The following is a 19,210-nucleotide window of genomic DNA, read 5'->3' as shown; positions in this document are numbered from 1 at the left end:
TTAACAGCATTTGCAATGACCTGGATGAGACTGGAGACTATTATTCTAAGTGAAGTAACTCAGGAATGAAAACCAACCATTGTATGTTCTCACTGATATGTGGGAGCTAAGCTATGAGGATCCAAAGGCTTATAAGAATGATACAATGGATTTTGGGGACTTGTAGGAAGGAGTGAGAGGGGAGTGAGGGATAAAAGACAACAAATATGGTGCAGTGTCTATGGTCAGGTGATGGGTGCACCAAAATCTCACAAATCTCCACTAAAGAACTTACTCATGTGGCCAGGCGCAGTGGCTCACGCCTATAAACCCAGCACTTTGGGAGGCCGAGGCGGGTGGATCACAAGGTCAAGAGATTGAGACCATCTTGGTCTACAGGGTGAAACCCCGTCTCTACTAAAAATACAAAAAATTAGCTGGGCATGGTGGCGCATGCCTGTAATCCCAGCTACTTGGGAGGCCGAGGCAGCAGAATTGCTTGAACCCAGGAGGTGGAGGTTGCAGTGAGCCGAGATTGCGCCATTGCACTCCAGCCTGGGTAACAAGAACGAAACTCCATCTCAAAAAAAAAAAAAAGAAAAAGAACTTACTCATGTAACCAAATACCACCTGTACCCCAATAACTCAGGGAAAAAATAAAATAATACAAAAAATAAACTTTTAGATCCTTCTATGTACCAATTTAAAAAACTCGGTGCTGAAAACCCATTCCTCATGTCATGAGCTAATGAGGAAGGCACACTTGGTACCAGGACAGGCACACAAGCAGCATCCTGCACAACTGAACTCGGTCATCTTGCACCCCCTACAGTGCATTCTCCTTACAGCAGCTGGAGTAGCTTTTAGAAAATGGAAATTGGACCCACTGCTGGGTCCAAAGCCCTCCAAAGACCTACCATCACTCTTAAAATACAAGTCTTTCTCACCAACACAAGGCCATGCATGACCCACCTCTGCTTACTGCCTCATCTCGCCTCTTCCTCACCCACTCTGTTCCCGCCACACTGTAGTTGCTGTTCCCTGCACTTGCAAGTTTATTCCTACCTCCGGGCTTTTGCACTGGCAGTTCCCTCCACCAGGAAAGCTCTTCCCCCAAAGGGCCCCATGATTGGTTTTTGCTTCTGCAGGTCTGCGCATAACATCACTTCCTCCAAGGCCCTTCCTTCCCTGACTCCTATGGAAATGAGCTCTTCCTGTTTCTTTCTCTCACCATCTATAATCTGTAGCCTTCATCACTACCTGACATTATATATTGATGTGCTTACTGTCCACTTCTCCCAGACTGAACTTCATGAGGGCAGGAGCCTTGTCTTCTGTTCACTGCCATGTTCCTAGAACCCAGACGAATGCCTGATGCAAAGGAGGTGCTCATACATGTTTTCAGTGAATAATCCGGTCCTTGCCCTCCAGCCCAAGTTTGGGTGGCCACAGGGTGAGGACAGGACTGAGAAGCAGGGGTTTGGGAGACTACTAAGCCCTGGGTTGAGTGGTGGGAGGACAGAAGTGAGAAGCCTTCTAGGAGGACCCTGGAGGATCTGAGCTGGGCGATGGGAAGAAGGGACATTTCTGACAAGAAGCCAGCCCAGCAAGTCCTGGAGGTGGGAAGGAGAGCACCATCTCCCCAGGGAGCTTGAGACCCTCACAACCTCCCCGTACCTACAGGGCAGCAACCCTGAAACCCAGCGCCCCCTGGTGTGGCCAGACAGTAACATGAACAACCAGGTCTAAGTGCTCACCATTTATTCAGCACCTTCTCTGATCTTCCACTTCCTCCCAGTGGTGCCTTAATTGGGGCGGGGGAGGGGACTGACTCCATTTTCAGAGAAATGGAAGATCAGAGGCTAAGTCACTGACATAGGCTCACACAACCCTGCCTCCAGAGTCCTAGGTTTGGGAGCCCACCCAACCCCTCCTCACCCATGACAGAGATACCAGGAGAGATTCCGGAGGGGATAGGTGGGGGAGGGCCCATTCCATGACCTTCAACCTTTGAGAGCTCTGGAGGGAGCCCTCGATTTGACCCCTTCCGGCTGGCTGTCTTGGGGCCATTTACCGCCTCAGGCTAAAGCCAGTGAGGCCGTGCTGGAGACCAAATGAGAGCGCAGTGCGTGCTGCGCACGAAGCGCTGTAAGGGAGGCAGCATGACGGGGGCTGTGAATGGTGTGTGTCCATCAATTCATGTCACTCTGCTTACCCCACTGTGGGCAAACAGGAAACATCAGGAATCTGGTGCTCAAGGAGGGTCAGGATCATGCTGATCGCGCCCAGAACCAGCAGAGGCACGAGGCAGGTGGTCCCCAACCTACCCCCACTTGCTCGGGAATCACAAGGTGTTCAGCCCCCTTCCCCGTGAGACCCAGGAGTCCACGACCCCAGGCCCTCCTTCCTCAGGTGCAGATGCCTGAGGACCCCAGCCCACTTCCTCTAGGCCTAGCACTCCTCTCAGACCCAGGATGAGCCCCCAGCCCCCTCCTCCCTCAGAGCCAGAAACCCAGCGTGAGACCCTTCCTCCCTGAGACCCCGAAGTCTGGGGGTCCCAGTTTCTTCAGGATTTCAGGTCACCAGGGCCTCGTCCCCCTGCCAACCTCACATGGAAGGCCGGGCAAGGTAATGGGGGTTTATTCACAGTGTCATTTACAGGCAGTCCCCACCCCGGGGGGGGCGTCAGATCCCAGCGGGAGGTCCGGAGTCGCTAGAAGGTGGGGACGGCCTTTGGGGTAGGGGTCTGGGCCGGATCCCCGGGCGTCCCCGGCGTCGCCTGCTCGTCCAGCCCCCGGCGGCCCTTGCCGATGGCCAGGCGGGGCCGGCCGCGGTTCAGGCCGTCCAGGAGCGCGCAGGCCTGGCAGAGCGCGCGGCTGGCCAGAGCCCCGCAGCGGGAGCAGGCGCCGGGGCGCGGGGGCCGAGCGGACGCGGCCAGCGCCAGGCGCTCGGCGGAGTGCACGAGGTCCAGCACCGCCGACGGCCGCGCCGCCTCCAGGCGCTTGAGCAGGTCCCGGGCGTGGCCGCGGAAGGCCTCGGGCGCGTAGACGCACTCCTCGGAGAAGTAGTCCAGGCGGCGGAAGTGCGCGTACAGCACCACCTCCTTCTGCGACGCGAACTGCAGCGGGCGGCAGCGCGGCAGGGCGCCCCCCTCGCCCGGGGAGCCCAGGCCCCCGCCCCGGGCCAGCCGCCCCGTGTCGCCCCGCAGGAAGTTCATGAGCACGGTCTCCGCCATGTCGTCTGCGTTGTGACCTGGTGGGGAGAGACGGGAGCGGGTGAGCCGGGGCGCGGAGGGCGCTGCTGGTCAGGGAGCCCCCCGGGGAACCAAGGGTCCATGAGGACCCAGAGGGAGACTGGGAGGGAGACCCATGGAGACCCAGGGCACAGTGGGACCGTCAGGACCCAGAAGAGATGGCGAGGGGGAGAGGGAGCCATGGAGACCCCTGAAAAACGTGTGACAGCCAGGATCCAGAGACAGGGAGGGGAAAGAGAGCCATGGAGACCCCTGGGGAACCGTGAGGCAGCCAGGTGCAGGCCGGAGATGTACACAACAAAAAAAAACCAGAGAAACATAAGCTCACCTGGCGCAACTTGGGGGGGCGCCTCATGGACCACCCACCTACTGCGGAGCGGACCTTATGCTAGTTGCCCTTTTCTATAGGGAGTAAAAGTGCATTATGCTGCTAATAACCTTATCATCCTCAGTTAAAACTGTAATTCAGACTGTACACAAAAATCAGAATGGTATTTAAGACATTTAACAGAGATTCTCAACAGAACTGGTGTGGTAGGCAGGCTGCCCTCTCCCCCACCGCCTAGGGTGTCCATGGCCTAATTTTGGGAACCTATGGATATGTTTGGCTGTCAGGCAAAGGGGAATTAAGGTTGCAGGTTGAATTGGGGCTGCTAATCAACCGACTTTAGGGAGAGTATGGCAGATTATCCAGGTGTGCTCCATGTAATCACAAAGACCCTTAGAGTGGAGGGAGGCAGAAGAGGGAGAGATAGGACCAAGGAGACGTTTGAACATAGAGGGCAGCCAGGACCCAGAGAGAGAGAGGGAAAGGGGGAGCCTGAGCCATGGAGCTCCCCTGGGCACCATAGGGCACAAGGACCCGGAGTCCAGGAGAGGGAGACAGGGCCATGGAGCCCCCCTGGGCACTGTGGGACAGCCAGGTGGAGCCTGGAGGTGGACACAGCAGGAATCAAGAGGGTAACACACACAAGCTCCCTGGGGAACTTGGGGGTACCTCATTTGCCACCCGCCTACTGAATATGGGGTTGTGAGGGCAGAGGCAAGGTTAGAGTGACGCAAACAGAGTAGGACTCAACCTGCCATCCTTAGCTTTGAAAATAGAGGAAGAGCTGGGCACAGTGGCTCACGCTTGTAATCCCAGCACTTTGGGAGGCCGAAGCGGGAGGATCACCTGAGGCCAGGAGTTTGAGACCAGCCTGGCCAACATGGCGAAACCCCATCTCTACTAAAAATACAAAAATTAGCAGGGCGTGATGGTGGGCACCTGTAACCCCAGCTACTTGGGAGGTTGAGGCATGAGAATCTATTGAACCCAGGAGGCAGAGGTTGCAGTGAGCCAAGATTGCGCCACTGCACTCCAGCCTAGGCAACAAAGCAAGACTCTGTTTCAAAAGAAAAAAAAAAGACAAGACAATAGAGGAAGAGGCCATGAGCCAGGAATGTGGGCAGCCTCCGGAAGCTGGAAAAGGCAAGGAAATGGACCCCCTGGCCCAAGTGCCTCCAGGAGAAGCTCGGCACTGTTGACACTTCGATTTTAGCCCGGTGAGACTTGCCAGACTTCGAATCTCCAGAAATGCAAGATAATAAATCTGTGTTGTTTAAAGCTGTTAAATTTTAAGTAATTTGTTATAGCAGCTAGAGAAAACAAATGACACCGGGCCTCTGACAAAACAGACTGTAGTTTATGTTTTTTTCAGTGAGAGTGTGTGTGTGTGTGTGTGTGTGTGTGTGTGTGTCTTGCTTTAGTGCCCAGGCTGTAGTACAGTGGCTCGACCTCAGCTCACTGCAACCTCTGTCTCCCAGGCTTAAGTGATCCCTGCCCTCAGCCTCCAGAGTAGCTGGGACCACAGGTGCACGCCACCATGCCCGGCTAATTTTTGCATTTCTGTACAGATGGAGTTTCTCCATGTTGGCCAAGCTGGTCTTGAACTCCTGAGCTCAAGTGATCCTCCGCCTCCCAGAGTGGCTGGGATTACTGGCATGAACCACCACACCTGTAACCACTGCAGTGTTTTTGTTATCTTTGTTTAGAAATAACAGTGAGAAATATTTACACACTGGTCACCATGAAATTGAAGCTGTACTTGTTCTGTGTCTTGTCAAGTTATACTTGAGTCTGTATCAGTGCTTAATCTGGGATGATTCCTCTCTCCTTCCCTCCCCCTGAGACATTTGGCAATGGCTGGAGACATTTCTGGTTGTCAGGCTGGGGTGGTGGTGTTACTATTAAATAGCGTCTAATGGGTAGAGGCCAGGGATGCTGCTAAAATCCTGCATCGCAGAGGACAGCTCCCTAACAACAAACTATCTGGCCCCAAATGTCAATAGGGCCGAAGTTGAGAGACGCTGGTCTATATGGTAAAAATCCTCCAAGAACTTAGCTCTAATTGTGTTTGTAGTAATGGTTACCTTCCAAAGAACTGCCAAGCCCTGTGACCTTGAGATTAGCATGTTTGCTACTGGAAATGACATCTGGTTAAACGTTTACTATTGACTTAAAGTTGTAAACCACATTCATTAGGAGAGACTGGATTTACTCCACACCTTGTCATTACAAACCCACTTAGGAGCTCCCGATTTTGTAATAATTATTACAACAATCATTATACTATGCCTTTGATAATAGTGTATAAACAAAGGGAAAAATCACCTTCCAAGTTAGGGATTTTTCTGGAAGCCCTCATTACTTTTAGAAGTACAATTACTAAGTGATTCTATCAAATTAACTTTAAAACCTGAGGCAGCCTCTCATTCTTTTCCCCCCGCCCCCCGTACCCCCTGCCCCCGAGATGGAGTCTTGCTCTGTTGCCCAAGCTGGAGTTGCAGTGGCGTGATCTCGGCTCACTGCAACCTCGGCCTCCTGGGTTCAAGCAGTCCTCCTGCCTCAGCCTCCCAAGTAGCTGGTATTACACGGGCCAGCCACCATGCTCGGGTAATTTTCGTATTCTTAGTAGAGATGGGGTTTCACCACGTTGGCCATGCTGGTCTCGAACTCTTGACCTCGTGATCCACCCGCCTCGGCCTCCCAAAGTGCTCGGATTACAGGCGTGAGCCACGGTGCCCGACCCAAGCCTCTCATTCTTTCCATATACTGCTCTTGTATGGAAAGGATTATTGTTCCCATTTTCAATCACAGAGATCTAGGGATTTCTCCAAAGTTATTCAGTAGGGAAAAGGCCACACCAGTCATTGAAGCTCAGTAAGCCTTCCCCAGAGCCGATGCCCTAGCACGGTGGCAGATGACAGACTCAGAACGACTTTGCCTTCATTCCCTTTGAATGTGCTGATTCTCTCCAACCACCACTCTCACCTCTGTGACTGCAGCTGGCCCCCCACTGACTGGTCTCCTTGGCTTTGTCCCTGCCCCTCCAACCCAGGTTCCTCACCATGGCCTGGGTGAGCTTTTCAAAGTGAAACTCCCTTCTTGTCACTTTTACTGGTTCCACCACAGCCTACAGGGTAAGGCCTGACCTCTTCCACCTCTCCAGCCTCCCCTGCCCTTGCTTTCTGGGATCCAGCCACACTGGACTTCTTGGGGCAGCCCAAATTGGCTTTTGTACAGGCCAAAAACCTCTCCCCAATTCTACCCCCTTTACCTCTTCACTGTGAGCCTTCAGATTTCAAAATAGTTCCCTGACCCCACTCCTTCCAGATCATAGGGTTCTCTGTGTGTACACATGGTCCTTAACATGTCCATACATGGTCAGTAACGTGTATAGTGTTTATAATTTTGTACTTGATAACCATGCAAAGGTAGGAACTTGTGTGTAAGTGTATTCTCAGTCCTAGCCCGACAACGATGGTGATAATATAGCACGTATAAAATGTGTAATCTATACTATATCATACAGGTTATGTAACGTAACTATAAAATAGATATTATACTTCTACTAAATAGACTCTTCTAATTGTAATAACAAGTTTATGAGCTGGGTACCATTCATATTCCTGTTTCAAGGATGGAGAGAAACAGAAGTACAGAGTAGTTAAGAACTTTGGCCACATGGGATCCGGCATATAGCAGAAACTCAGCATCTGTTTGTTGAAGGAATGGATGAAAGAGAGAGAATAAAAAAACTTACAAAGAAAGGAGCGACCAACAAAGAAAAGGAATTAAGAGGCAGAGATGCTTTTTAGAGACAGAGCTGGATTCTGAGAGGTGGACCATAAGAGATGAAACATGTTAGAAACACTTAAAAATAAGCGAAGAACCAGAGATCTAATCTCCGGAGACTTTCACCTCCCACCCGTTTGGCAATCTCTGCAAACCAAGACTGTGGCCAAGACCCAAAAACCTTCATGATCCCTGCCTGGCCCCTCGGTCCAGCGTCTAGAACCTTCACAGGGCTCCAGCCCCAAACTGGAGCATGCGCGCTTTCACATCTCCTTAGTGGGATCCTCCCGTTAAGCCACGCCTAACGTCTCCTCCCACGCCCCTGGAGCATGCGCATGAGTCCCCTTTCAGGCCCCGCCCCCTGGCCCGTGCATGCGCCCCACTGCCTCTGAGCACGCCGCTCCGCGGCTGCGCCTGCGCTCACCCGTCACGATGTGCGTGGCTCCCACGCGGCGTGCCCCTTCCTCCAGCGCCCGGCGACGCAGCACCCCACAGAAGGTGCAGCAGGAGCGGCTGCGGCCGGAGCCAGCTGTGCTGCGGGCCACCGCATCCATTGTCCAGCCCCCGAAGAGGTCTTCGTAGGCTACGACGGTGAGCGGCAGTTCCCAGCGCGCCGCCTGGCGCCGCACGGCCGCCAGCGCCGCGTCCCGGTAGCCGCCAATGCCCTCGTCGACGGCCACGAGCTGCAGTGAGATGCCCAGGCGCGGCGCCAGCCCGCGCAGCACGTGCGCCAGCACGGTGGAGTCCTTGCCGCCCGAGGCGCCCACAGCCACCACTGCACCAGGCGGCAGCAGGCGGCCCGCGAGCACCGTGTGCAGCACCTCGGCCTCAAAGGCTGAGCAGAAGCAGGCACCGCACAGCGCTTGGCCGGAGCGTGGACGGCGGAGGGCAGCTCGTGCCGCGTGGCAGGAGGTACACGGTGGGGCGGGCATTGCGGGAGGCGTCGGCTTCTCCTAAACAGGGAGAGAGAGGAGGTGGGTTACGTGTGGATTCCGGATTGCAGGGTCCTTGCCTTCAGGGAGATTGTCAGGATTGCACCTCTGGCCGGAATAGACCAGGGAGACTTGTGCGCGAGTGGAGTGGCTTCTTCTAGCACTGGAGACAGGACGGTTATAAGTGGGTCCTGGTGTAAGAAAGCCACTGCCTTAGGGAATGCTTCTTGGATTGCACCATTATGCACCAAGAAGAGAAGTAGCTTAAGAATCTGGCTTCAGGGCTAAAGAGAGGGAGGACAAACAGGTTATACCCAAGATTAGGTTGTGTCTTGTCCAGAGGGATGGGGTGTATATTAAGGACCGTTTGTCACAACCTCCAGGGAGGCCACCCTTGTTACAGCCCAGATCAGAAAGACAAGGTAGATATCATTGGCATGGGCCACCAGGGCTGTTAAGAGAGCTTGGGAGGTGAGGGATTTATGACTCTCGGGGCAGAGGGAGGCCAGAGGATTGAAGCTGTGTTCAGGGGAAGGTGGAAAACAGGAAAGGACAATTGATTTCACTCTGTAGGGTTTGATACTGTCTCCAGGAGTGGGTTCTGATTGCATCCTGTGAAAGGCAGGGTGATCACCTTCTCCAGGGAACACGCAGGTAGCCTGGATCACACCTCGGGAGACCAGTTAGGGTTGCACCTGTTTTGGGGATGAAAGCATATGTGGGTCTCCAAGATTGAACTCAAACCTGCTCTGGTATCAGAATCCCCAAGTTAATGTGGCCTCATCAAGACATGGATCAGCCCATCTCTGACTTCCATCCGTTTTCTTTCCTACCTCATCCTTCTCCACCCAAACTCCAAGACTCCAAACCTCCAGTCAAATCTTGGTCCTGTCTGCCTGGTGAACCCACAAAAACTCCCCAGGCTCAGTTCCCTTCCCCAAGCCACCATCACCTCCAGCCTGGACGAATGCCTTTGTCTCCTTGCCATTCAGAGCAGGCAGGTCACATTGCTTCTAGGACTTACCACAATGTTTGGAATTATTTTATGTGACTGTATTTACTGTTTCTAACTTCTCTGAGGGCAGAGGCCAGTGCCATGCAGATGTCTAATAGGCATCTCCAAACCCAAATTCCTGATTCCTCTAACCCAACGGGCTTCTCCTGGAGCACAAGGCAGCTCCATCCATCCAGCTGCTCAGGCCAGAAGCTTTGGGGTTCAGGAGACTGGACTGCTCTTTCTCTCCTTACACTTGTCATGCTCCCAGTGAGTGGCACCAAACTGCAATGCCAACTCCGGACCTTTTCAAACTCCAGGTACTTAAATGAAATAGCAAATCCTATTTGAATATGGCTTAAAAACAGCCAAACCCTTCTGACCATCTCCATGACAGCACCCTAGTCAGGTCTGTCTCTCTCCCAGATGGCTGCAGCACCCCTTGGAATATTTCCTCCCCCCGTTTTTGACTCACTCCTCCTCTGTGCTCCTGGATTTTCTGCTCAATTCTCTTCTGGGGAGGCCTTTTCATGTTTTCAGGTCCTGCCTAGCACCCATCTCTTTCCATTCTTTAAAAAATATTTTAAGTGTTAATTTTTTGAGATGGAGTCTCACTCTGTCACCCAGGCTAAAATGCAGTGGCACAATTTTGGCTCATTGCAACCTCTGCCTCCTAGGGTCAAGCCGGGCAGACTGACTGGGGCAATGACGAGAGAAAGTGATGAAGGGTAACTTTGAGGTTCTGGCCTGAGCACTAGGGGGATGGTGGGGCCATTTTTTGAGGGGAGAAGACCAGGAATTCCATTTGGACATGTCAAGTTTGACGTGCATGTTAAACGTCTTCCCTCAAAGACTTTATGGACCCCAGTCACTGAGTCGGGCGCCTCCCCCAGGGCCCCGAGAGCTGCATGTGTGCCTCCATACTGGCCCTGATCCTGACTCGCTGTCACTGGTGACAGGTCTGTCTCTCTGCTTCTTCAAGGCAGGGGCAGGGTTGGTCTGCTGCCCACACCCCCCCCCCCCAACTTGCGCAGAGTCGGTGCTCAGTAAATATCTGTAGGATGAGAGAATAATAAATGCTCCCAGAAGAGAGATCGCGGATCCCGGGGTTGCCTCTGGATTGCAGCCTTGTCAAAAGGACTCAAGAATGTGGCATGGGGGCGGGGACAGGGAGATGGTCATATCCTGTCTTGCGGAAGGGGGTGGCCCGGTAAGAGGCCAGACCGCAGCGTCCAAAGTGGGAATCCTGGCTACAAGGCCTCAGGGACACCGCGCTGGGAAATCATAGAAGCGTCTCACGCTCGTAGAGACCTTCAACCCTCCCACGGCACCGCAACAAAGAGCCGGGGTCCACATGCCAACTCACCGCAGGAATAAATACTCACCCGGGCAGAACGCAGTGCTGGGACGTCCACACTGCCCACCACGCGGAAGCCTGGCACGGAAGTGACTACTCCAAGACTACCATTCCCACAAGGTCTTGGGACTTCCTTGCCTACAGCTCCCAGAATCCCATGCGGCAGCGCCGCTGGATGAGCCAATGGCTCCGGGCTTCCGCTTAGTTTACGACTCCGAGAAACATTTGCATTGTTCTTTCTGCTGCCCCCAAAATGCACTGCCCCCTTTGCTTTCTGCGCCCGTGGCTCTGAGGTCCCGTTTGGCCTACAACTCCCAGAAACGCTTTCCTTGCTCTTTCTGCTGCTTCCATAATGCACTGCCCCGTTTATTTTCTGCGCCTGCGCTCGGGCCCAGGGAGCCGCGGAGCTGTGTGTACTGTTGTTGCCATGGCGGCGCGCTGTCACCGGCAGGTTCATGTTGCTGTGTAAGCGAAGTCGTTGTATTCTGATTAACTGGCTTGTGGGATTATTACAGGATTTTAAGGGGATTATAAGGGCATATGATTTCTGCCCTTTGAGGCGGGGTTGTGGGTGAGAATTGAAGGTGGGGTTGCTGGGGTTGGTCGCAAGTGTAAAAGGCGCAGACAGCGCATGCGCAGAACAGACTCCGAGGATTGGAGTGGAGTTGTGCGCGCACGTGGGGCAGTGGTGATGCTCGTACGCAGGTCGAATTGGGAGAGGGAGTCGGGTGCAGGCTGAGGGACTCCGCCCGTGCGTCAGATGTCAGCGATTGGGGGTGTGGTGTCTGCACATGCTGTTGGCTCTGGATAGTGGGTACGACTGTAGAAAGTAAATTTCTGGTCTATTTTGAAGGTGGTTCCCATGGGACCTGTAAAACACTGATTTGTAGTGAGGACGGGGGCAATGACGAGAGAAAGTGATGAAAGGTAACACAGACGCCGGGCAGTGAAATGGACACCCACCCACAACTTTCACGTGGAATGGGAGGTGGAACTAGAGGACAGAGAACAGGTTAGAGTGTTTTTGACTGGATCTGGAGACCCTGGGCACCCCAGAGGCCCTGAGTTTCAAGACTGAGGGATCCAAAGGTTCAGGCTTCTGATTCAGTGGTCCGTGGACCCAGGGTCATGGAGACCCCAGACTCTAAACGGAAGGATCCAAAGACCCTTCTCACTGTACCCAGGAGCCCAGAGACTCAGAGACTGAGGCCCTTGAGACAAAAGGGGTTAAAAACGCGGACTCTTGGCACCAAAGAAGCTGAGAGAACCAGTAGACTTGGAGACAACCATGTGTACCCTTGAAACACAGGGATCTGGAGGTCTCCACCCTCCCCACAAAGTCCAAGGGCCTTGGAGACCCCAGAGACTCAAATATGGGGGCACAAGGAGTCTAAGGACTCAGATACCTGAGACCCTTGAGACCCAGGTCCTCAAACCTGGGTCTTCAAAAAACCAAGGCTCAAATTTCCTCTAGGCGGCATGGTGGCTCAGCACTTTGGGAGGCCGAGGCAGGCAGATCACAAGGTCAAGAGATCAAGACCATCCTGGCCAACATGGTGAAACCCCATCTCTACTAAAAACATAAAAATTAGCTGGGCGTGGTGGCATGCGCCTGTAGTCTCAGCTACTTGGGAGGCCGAGACAGGAGAATCCCTTGAACCTGGGAGGCAGAGGTTGCAGTGAGCCAAGATTGGGCGGTGCACTCCAGCCTGGTAACAGAGTGAGACTCTGTCTCAAGAAAAAAAAAAATCCTCTAGATCAAGGGACCAGAGCCTCATAAATACAGATGTACAGAGAGCCCCAAGATGTGGAGGTCTATGGTGGGTGATGATGTGAGAAGAACCCCATGCACCCTGTAGCCCGATTCTTTCCCCATAACAGGAAACCATGATGCCTTCCTTTCAGATTAGATGACGAGGTCACTGTTAAGCCTCATTGTGGGCCACTTCTGTTCATCTGTGTGTGTTGGTTCATTTGCTGAATTTATTTCCTGAGGCCTCCTTGTGCCAGGTTGGCCCTGGACTAGGTTCAGGTAACAAATGAATCAGACTTGTTTACTGTCCTCTGAGCATCTCCCACCCCTGACCCTGTCCTGCTGGTGAAGAGATAGGGACTTTGTACAGGGCGATAAAGCTTGACGTGGAAGTGTTAAGGGCCTTGAAAGTGTTAAGAGCCTTGAAAGCTCAATTTCAATCGCTGCCAGCCAGGGTGCCAGGAAAAGAAATTCAACAGCGGCTGCTATGTGCCATGCATCATCTCAGTTTGTTCATCTGCAAAGTGAGGGCAATAATAGCAATGCCTGCCTCATAGAATTTATGTGAAGTCAAATTGAATTAACAACACCCCAAAGAATTTTGAGCAGCTTCTTCATTCTGCGTATTTGATGTTTATTTGCAGGATGGCTTTAGTATGCAAAACCAGCTTGATTTTCTGAGAAAAGGATGTAGCGATGATGGTCTGTAATCCTTCAGAATGTCTTAGTATCAAATTATGATTATTTTGTTGAGCATTATTAATTATATAATTATGTTAGACATTGATCTATGCCTTTCTGTTGTTGTGATTTCATTTCCTAGTGTAATTTAGTATTAAATTGGGATGGGATTGCCTATAGGTTGGTTTTGTATTTAGAGTATTAAGGGTTAGAAGTTTGGAGGATAAAATTTAGCAGAAATGGGACATACCTGAGGGGTTGTGGGGAAGAGGTCAGTGTCAGTCAGGGTTTAGGGTTAGCAAGAGAGTGCCTGTAGCTCTCACCAATTTTGTTTTTTTTTTAGTACTTACTTTCTGATACTTCAAGATTATCCTGGCTCATATATTTACTGTCTCAGTTCTAGTATCAGACATTTCTTCAAAGAGCCTGATTCCTTTCAGAATGGTAGGGAAACTTCTATCTGGCTGCTGAGTGAGCACATTGTGTCTTGTCCCTCATTAGCAATGCGAGGAAGTATATGTGTGTGTGTCACCTACCTATACACACCTAGTTAGGAAGGTTTTGATGTAGAACTGTATGTATCTGTATTAAACTAAACATAATTTTATGTTGATGTCTTCACCTCTGATCTACTCTCACATGAATCTTTCTACCCTTCTCCTCTTGCTAATTTGGAACCTCCCACTTCAACAGCGAGAGACCTGGTTCCTACCATATGCGACATATGTAATTCATTGTTTTATTCCAGTGACAGATAATGTGGTTTGTTTTTGTTTTTGTTTTTTTTTTGAGACGGAGTTTCACTCATGTTACCCAGGCTGGAGTGCAATGGCGCGATCTCGGCTCACCGCAGCCTCCGCCTCCTGGGTTCAGGCAATTCTCCTGCCTCAGCCTCCTGAGTAGCTGGGATTACAGGCACGCGCCACCATGCCCAGCTAATTTTTTGTATTTTTAGTAGAGACGGGGTTTCACCATGTTGACCAGGATGGTCTCAATCTCTTGACCTCGTGATCCACCCGCCTCGGCCTCCCAAAGTGCTGGGATTACAGGCGTGAGCCACCGCGCCCGGCCTGATACTGTGGTTTTACAGTTGTTCACAATTACCCCTGTTGGAAAGAACTTTATAAAATGGAATCCAATGATGAAATATAGTTCATTTGCCTTCAGCCTACAGATTCTGTTCATTTTTCAAAGAGACTTAGGTCAGCACCGTTTTCCCTACACCTTCAGTGAGTTTTTTCCCACATTTGTGTCTTAGTCCATTTTGTGCTTCTGTAACACGATACCTGAGGCAGGGTAATTTGTAGGTAAAGAAGGTTCATTTGGCTCACAGTACTGGTGGCTGGAATGTCCGAGATTGGGCAGTTGCATCTGGTGGGGCCTCAGTCTTTTTCACCTCATGGTGAAAAGTGGAAGGGGGAGCAAGGGGTGCACCAGAGATCACAGCAAGAGGGAAGCCAAGGAAGCCAGACTCTTTTTAACTATCTACTCCTGCAGGAATTAATCCATTCCTGTCAGAGCAGACAGAACTCACCCCCATGGGAGGGCATTAATGTATTCATGAGGGATTGATCATAATCCAAACACCTTCCACTAGGCCCTACCTCCCCACACTGCCACATTGGGGGTCAAATTTTAACATGAGTTTTTGCAGGGACCAACCACATCCAAACCATTGTAATTTGTAGCATAGTTAAGTTATTTTTCAGACTACGTATTCTGTGTGGGTATACTGCACATCCTGAATAACATTATTTAATTAGAATAGATTTGATTTACCCATTTAGCTGTAAAATTCTGTGTGTTTTGACAAATGCATAGTGGCAGGTATCCACTATTAAAGTATAATATGGAATGCTTCAAACCCCGACCCCAGGCAGCCAAAGGCTTCCCATCTGTGTAGTTTCCCTTCTCTAGAATCTCATTAAATGAGGTCACACTGTGTGGATTCTCCTGAGACTGTCTTTGTCCACTTAACAATGTGCATGAAAGATTCACTCGTGTCTTCCTGTGAGTTGATAGCTTGTTCCTTTCTATGGCTAAATAGTATTCCATTGCATGAATGTGTCACAACTTGGTTATACATTCTGGGGAGCAAAACCTTCCTCTTTTGGAGGCCTTCAAATTAAGCGACAATAGATACATTAGTAGGGGAGACAATACTTGGCTTCTTGTTCCACAAGTATCATCATGGGACAAAATTCATCAGATGGCAGGATTCAGTTTACAAAGAGGTAAAAATAGCCCAAAGACAAAAAACAAGACTGGAACCTGATAACCCTCAAGGGCTATAGTTTTCTTATTTAAAAAAAATTTTTGAGACAGGGTCTGGCTCTGTCACTGAGGCTGGAGTGCAATGGTGCAAACTCAACTCACTTCACCCTCTATCTCCTGGGTACAAGCAAGCCTCCCTCCTCAGCCTCCTGATTAGCTGGGACTACAGGCACATACCATCATGCCCAGCTAATTTTTTTTTTTTAGTACGGATGGGGTTTCCCCATGTTGCCCAGCCTGGTCGTGAACTCCTGGCCTCCCAAAGTGCTGGAATTACAGGCATGTGCCACCACGCCCGGCTGAGTTACAGTTTTCCATTGAAACGTAAAATTTCTCTCTGTAGTAGCCATCATTTTTGATCATAGATCATCAAAGTCAGATTACTCTTATTTTAAAAATAAGTCGAGTTTTGTTAGATTTGCTTGATTATGTAAGTGCGGCAAGAACAAGAGCTGACCACATAGGTGCCTTCAAGCTTCTTTGCTGAAAGTTTTCCTACAGAATCTCAGATTGGACTTTTAAAGGCCTTACTGAGGCTAAAAGCCAAGCCCAGAGCATACTATCAAATTTCAGCTGCAGTCCTTATAGCTTTGGGTGAATTCTTCTCTTCTTGAGGCCCCCAGATTATCTCCAAATTCCTGGGCCTACAGGGATATGACCTTCCTTACTAACCTGTAAGACTGTAAACCCCCTGTAATCTAGATATCAGGCTGGCTTTTCTCAGAGTGCTTTGTAAGGATGGGCTCCATAAAACTCAACCTTAGTTCCTTAAAATTGCTGGTCATAACTGATCTTAGGTACACTATTCCTAAATATGATATTCCAGTAAAAGCCTTGATAATATAACCAAAGTTTCCTATTATGTCCTGTTCTGAGGTGAACAGATTCTTATTGGACTTCTGCTAACAACTGCTAACAATTTTATTGTCATGAAATTAAGAGTATTCAGTAAGAATTTCTAAATTCTGGAGAAATCAGTTGAGGAAAAAAAGATAAATGCTTCATTTCTATTTACAAAAGTATAATCTACTACATTGTTGTGAGTTATAGTTAGCTTAAGAGAAAGAGATTTCTTAGCTCCAGAAACCCTAACATTAAAGAACCAGCAATGCTCAAAAAAACGCTATAAAATTATAGTCAGTTTTCATCAGTTTGTTCAGTGCCATGTAATCCATTCCAGTCTTGCTGAATCTTGGGTTAGCAGTTTCTTGAACCCATCAGTTTCTCAACTAGACTTCTGGAGAACTTCACTGAGTCAAGTGTATGGTGTTAAAGTTATTTAAGCAATATCAGCAGAAGCTTATAACCAGAGTACCTGTCATAGGGTTTTCTGTGAGTCTCAGAGGGAGTCCTGTGTTGGAGACAAACATTCTGACCTGCAGCTGATTGCAGGAGCTTTCAGGAAAGCGTCAGGGCTAAATAATATCTAAATGACAAAGAGCATGAAATCGCTGTGATGAAAGATCTGATGAGAGTTCAGTATACCACAACTGACAAGGATATTCAATTTTGTCTGTGGCATACAACATTTAAAAGAATAATTGAAATTATGACTCATAACACTATGCTGGCACATAGCATGGATAAGGAGGACATTGACAAATTTCCAGAAATTTTATATAATTTCTGAAAATATAACCTTTTACCCATATAAATGCAACCCAGCGAAAGTTAGGTATCTCTTTTTATTTGTATATTTTGTATAGTTTTTCTTATAAAAAATACAACCTACTTTACTTGCAAAACTTGCCCTACTTTGCTTGCATACTTTGCATAGTTTATAGGTATTCTGTTATTTCTAGTAATTTTATTTATATATAGATTATATTTTTAATACTTAGTAATCTTTATTTTCCAGAGTAAACTAGGATTAAGTAGACAATTTTAAATTGTCATATATTAACATTCTATAGTAGATTAGAAAATGTATGAATATACGATCTCCCAACATCTAGAGGGATATGTTTCCTCATAGTACAATTTCTCAGTGTGGTAGACAAAAAAATGTTTAACAGGCCAAAATATCTTTAGTCTCTCCGTAAAAATAGGAGCCAAAAGTATATAAAGTTGAGTTAGTTATGTTCAATAATTAATGTTTTAGTATTATATCTTATTTATAAATGATCTAGATATTTAATGCAAATCTTTTAGTTAGCTTAACTTTAAGGTTAAAAATTACCAAAAGTATTTTGGAAACTATTATTAGGCAGATTTACTGTTAAAATTATTATTGAAGTAATGTTTTTATAAGAGTAACAACTTAATTAGAATCAAATCTATAAGCTTTAAGATTGTAAGTATCTAGTAAGTATATTAGCTTATTTGACTAGAACTCAAGCAGAATAGAAATTTATTTTATATTCAATAGAGATAGCTCTGAAGACATAGTCGTTTTACTACACCAAAAACATTAAATCGATCTTCTTTAATGATGTTTTGTCTAAATTGTGTTAACTTGAAAAACATTTGTATCAGTTTCTACATTTCTAGCAGTTTGGGGAATATTTAATTATAAATGCTTATTTTTTTTCCAAGCTAAGTTAGAATAGAGCACTTTTAGAGGATTTTATAAATTAATTTTGCATTGCTATCTGGAGTTAAGAAAATATCACATAACATACATTAATAGGCATAAAACACAAATAGAGATCTCCTAGCTTTCATGCTAAAATTTTAGCCATGAATCAGGCATACATATTCTCATGGTTAATTTTAGACATCTGCTTGATTGGATCTAGAGCTGGTAAAGCACAATTTCAACATTCTACTCATTTGATTACAAGCCCTCAGGCATCTAAAATAATTAACAAAATGACAGTTTCTAGAACTTCTGTGGGAGAGTATGGAAGGTCATTTGAACTTTGTAACACTGTCAACTGAAGAATGATGAGGTTCATAAATTTGGAAATGAGAGATTTCTTTATTTTTATTTTTATTTTTCTTTCTTTTTTTTTTTTTTTTTTTGAGAAGGTGTTTCACTCTTGTTGCCCAGGCTGGAGTACAATGGTGTGATCTTGGTTCACTGCAACCTCCACCTCCCAGGTTCAAGCAATTCTCCTGCCTCACCCTCCCAGTTAGCTGGGATTACAGATGTCCACCACCATGCCTGGCTAATTTTGAGTATTTTTTGTAGAGACAGGGTTTCACCATGTTGGTCTGGCTGGTCTCAAACTCCTGAATCCACGTGATCCACCCACCTTGGCTTCCCAAATTGCTGGGATTACAGGCATGAGCCACTGCACCCAGTGAGAGATATATTTCCTCTAAAGGGCTGCAGCCTACAGGGTAGTCCTTCTAACAGGCTGGGAAACAGACTCCAGCCAGAAGCCAGAAGCAGACACTTCAAGGGAGAGGTAAAGGAAAGAGTAATTTATTCTGAGTGGCATGGCCAAACACACATATTTAATAAGCTCTAGGAGGAGTTATGAATATATTTATGAAAGGAGAAATGCGTGCAGTCACAGTTGAGTTTCTTACTCCTTCATGGGTCCCATGTACAAAAAATGGCAGTGTTAGCATGATCCCAGGGTGAAGTTTTCAGCCCTCTGACATTAAAAGGTGAAGCAGAGGACATGAAAACTTGTTCTGTGCATGCTCTGTATACTGGCCAGAACCTCTGTGTCATGGGTGGCCTCTTATCAGGCAAGAAAGGAGAGGCAGCTAGAGCAGTTGGTTGATATCAGTGGTGGAGTCTTTTGAAAGGGCTGGTTTCTCTTAAATCCTTTGGTGATGTGTCTGTTCAGATTTGTGTACATCTTTAATTGGGCTGTTTTACTTAGTTTTAAGATTTTTTTGTATATTGAATATAAATTCTTTCTCAAATCTGTATTTTGTAAATATTTTCTTTCAGTATGTGGCTTGTCTTTTTAT

General features: G+C 48.3%; 1 protein-coding gene across 5 annotated transcripts; it reads right to left on the bottom strand.

Annotated features, from left to right (window-relative positions):
• Positions 1 to 2,603: 2,603 nt before the first annotated feature.
• On the bottom strand, positions 2,604 to 11,325 carry CTU1 (cytosolic thiouridylase subunit 1). Of its 5 annotated transcripts, none has more exons than XM_032264531.1 (4): positions 10,661 to 10,755; positions 8,916 to 8,976; positions 7,774 to 8,302; positions 2,604 to 3,231 (listed from the first exon to the last, which is right to left on the bottom strand). In XM_032264531.1, exons 3-4 carry the CDS (start codon positions 8,279 to 8,281, stop codon positions 2,693 to 2,695), a joined length of 1,047 nt encoding a protein of 348 aa, XP_032120422.1. In that variant the 5' UTR covers positions 8,282 to 8,302; positions 8,916 to 8,976; positions 10,661 to 10,755; the 3' UTR covers positions 2,604 to 2,692. The 5 variants fall into 5 exon arrangements, with proteins under 5 accessions (XP_032120422.1, XP_032120423.1, XP_032120420.1 ...); XM_032264532.1 differs by having other exon boundaries at positions 8,916 to 10,329; positions 10,661 to 10,741; XM_032264529.1 differs by lacking the exon at positions 8,916 to 8,976 and having other exon boundaries at positions 10,661 to 11,325.
• Between the last annotated feature and the right edge of the window lie 7,885 nt (positions 11,326 to 19,210).

The sequence above is a fragment of the Sapajus apella genome, unplaced genomic scaffold, assembly GCF_009761245.1.
Source record: "Sapajus apella isolate SASKATOON/1434 unplaced genomic scaffold, GSC_monkey_1.0 scaffold144, whole genome shotgun sequence".
NCBI lineage: Eukaryota > Metazoa > Chordata > Mammalia > Primates > Cebidae > Sapajus > Sapajus apella.
The sequence above is the reverse complement of the archived record's forward strand: the minus strand, read 5'-3'. Positions and strand labels throughout refer to the sequence as shown.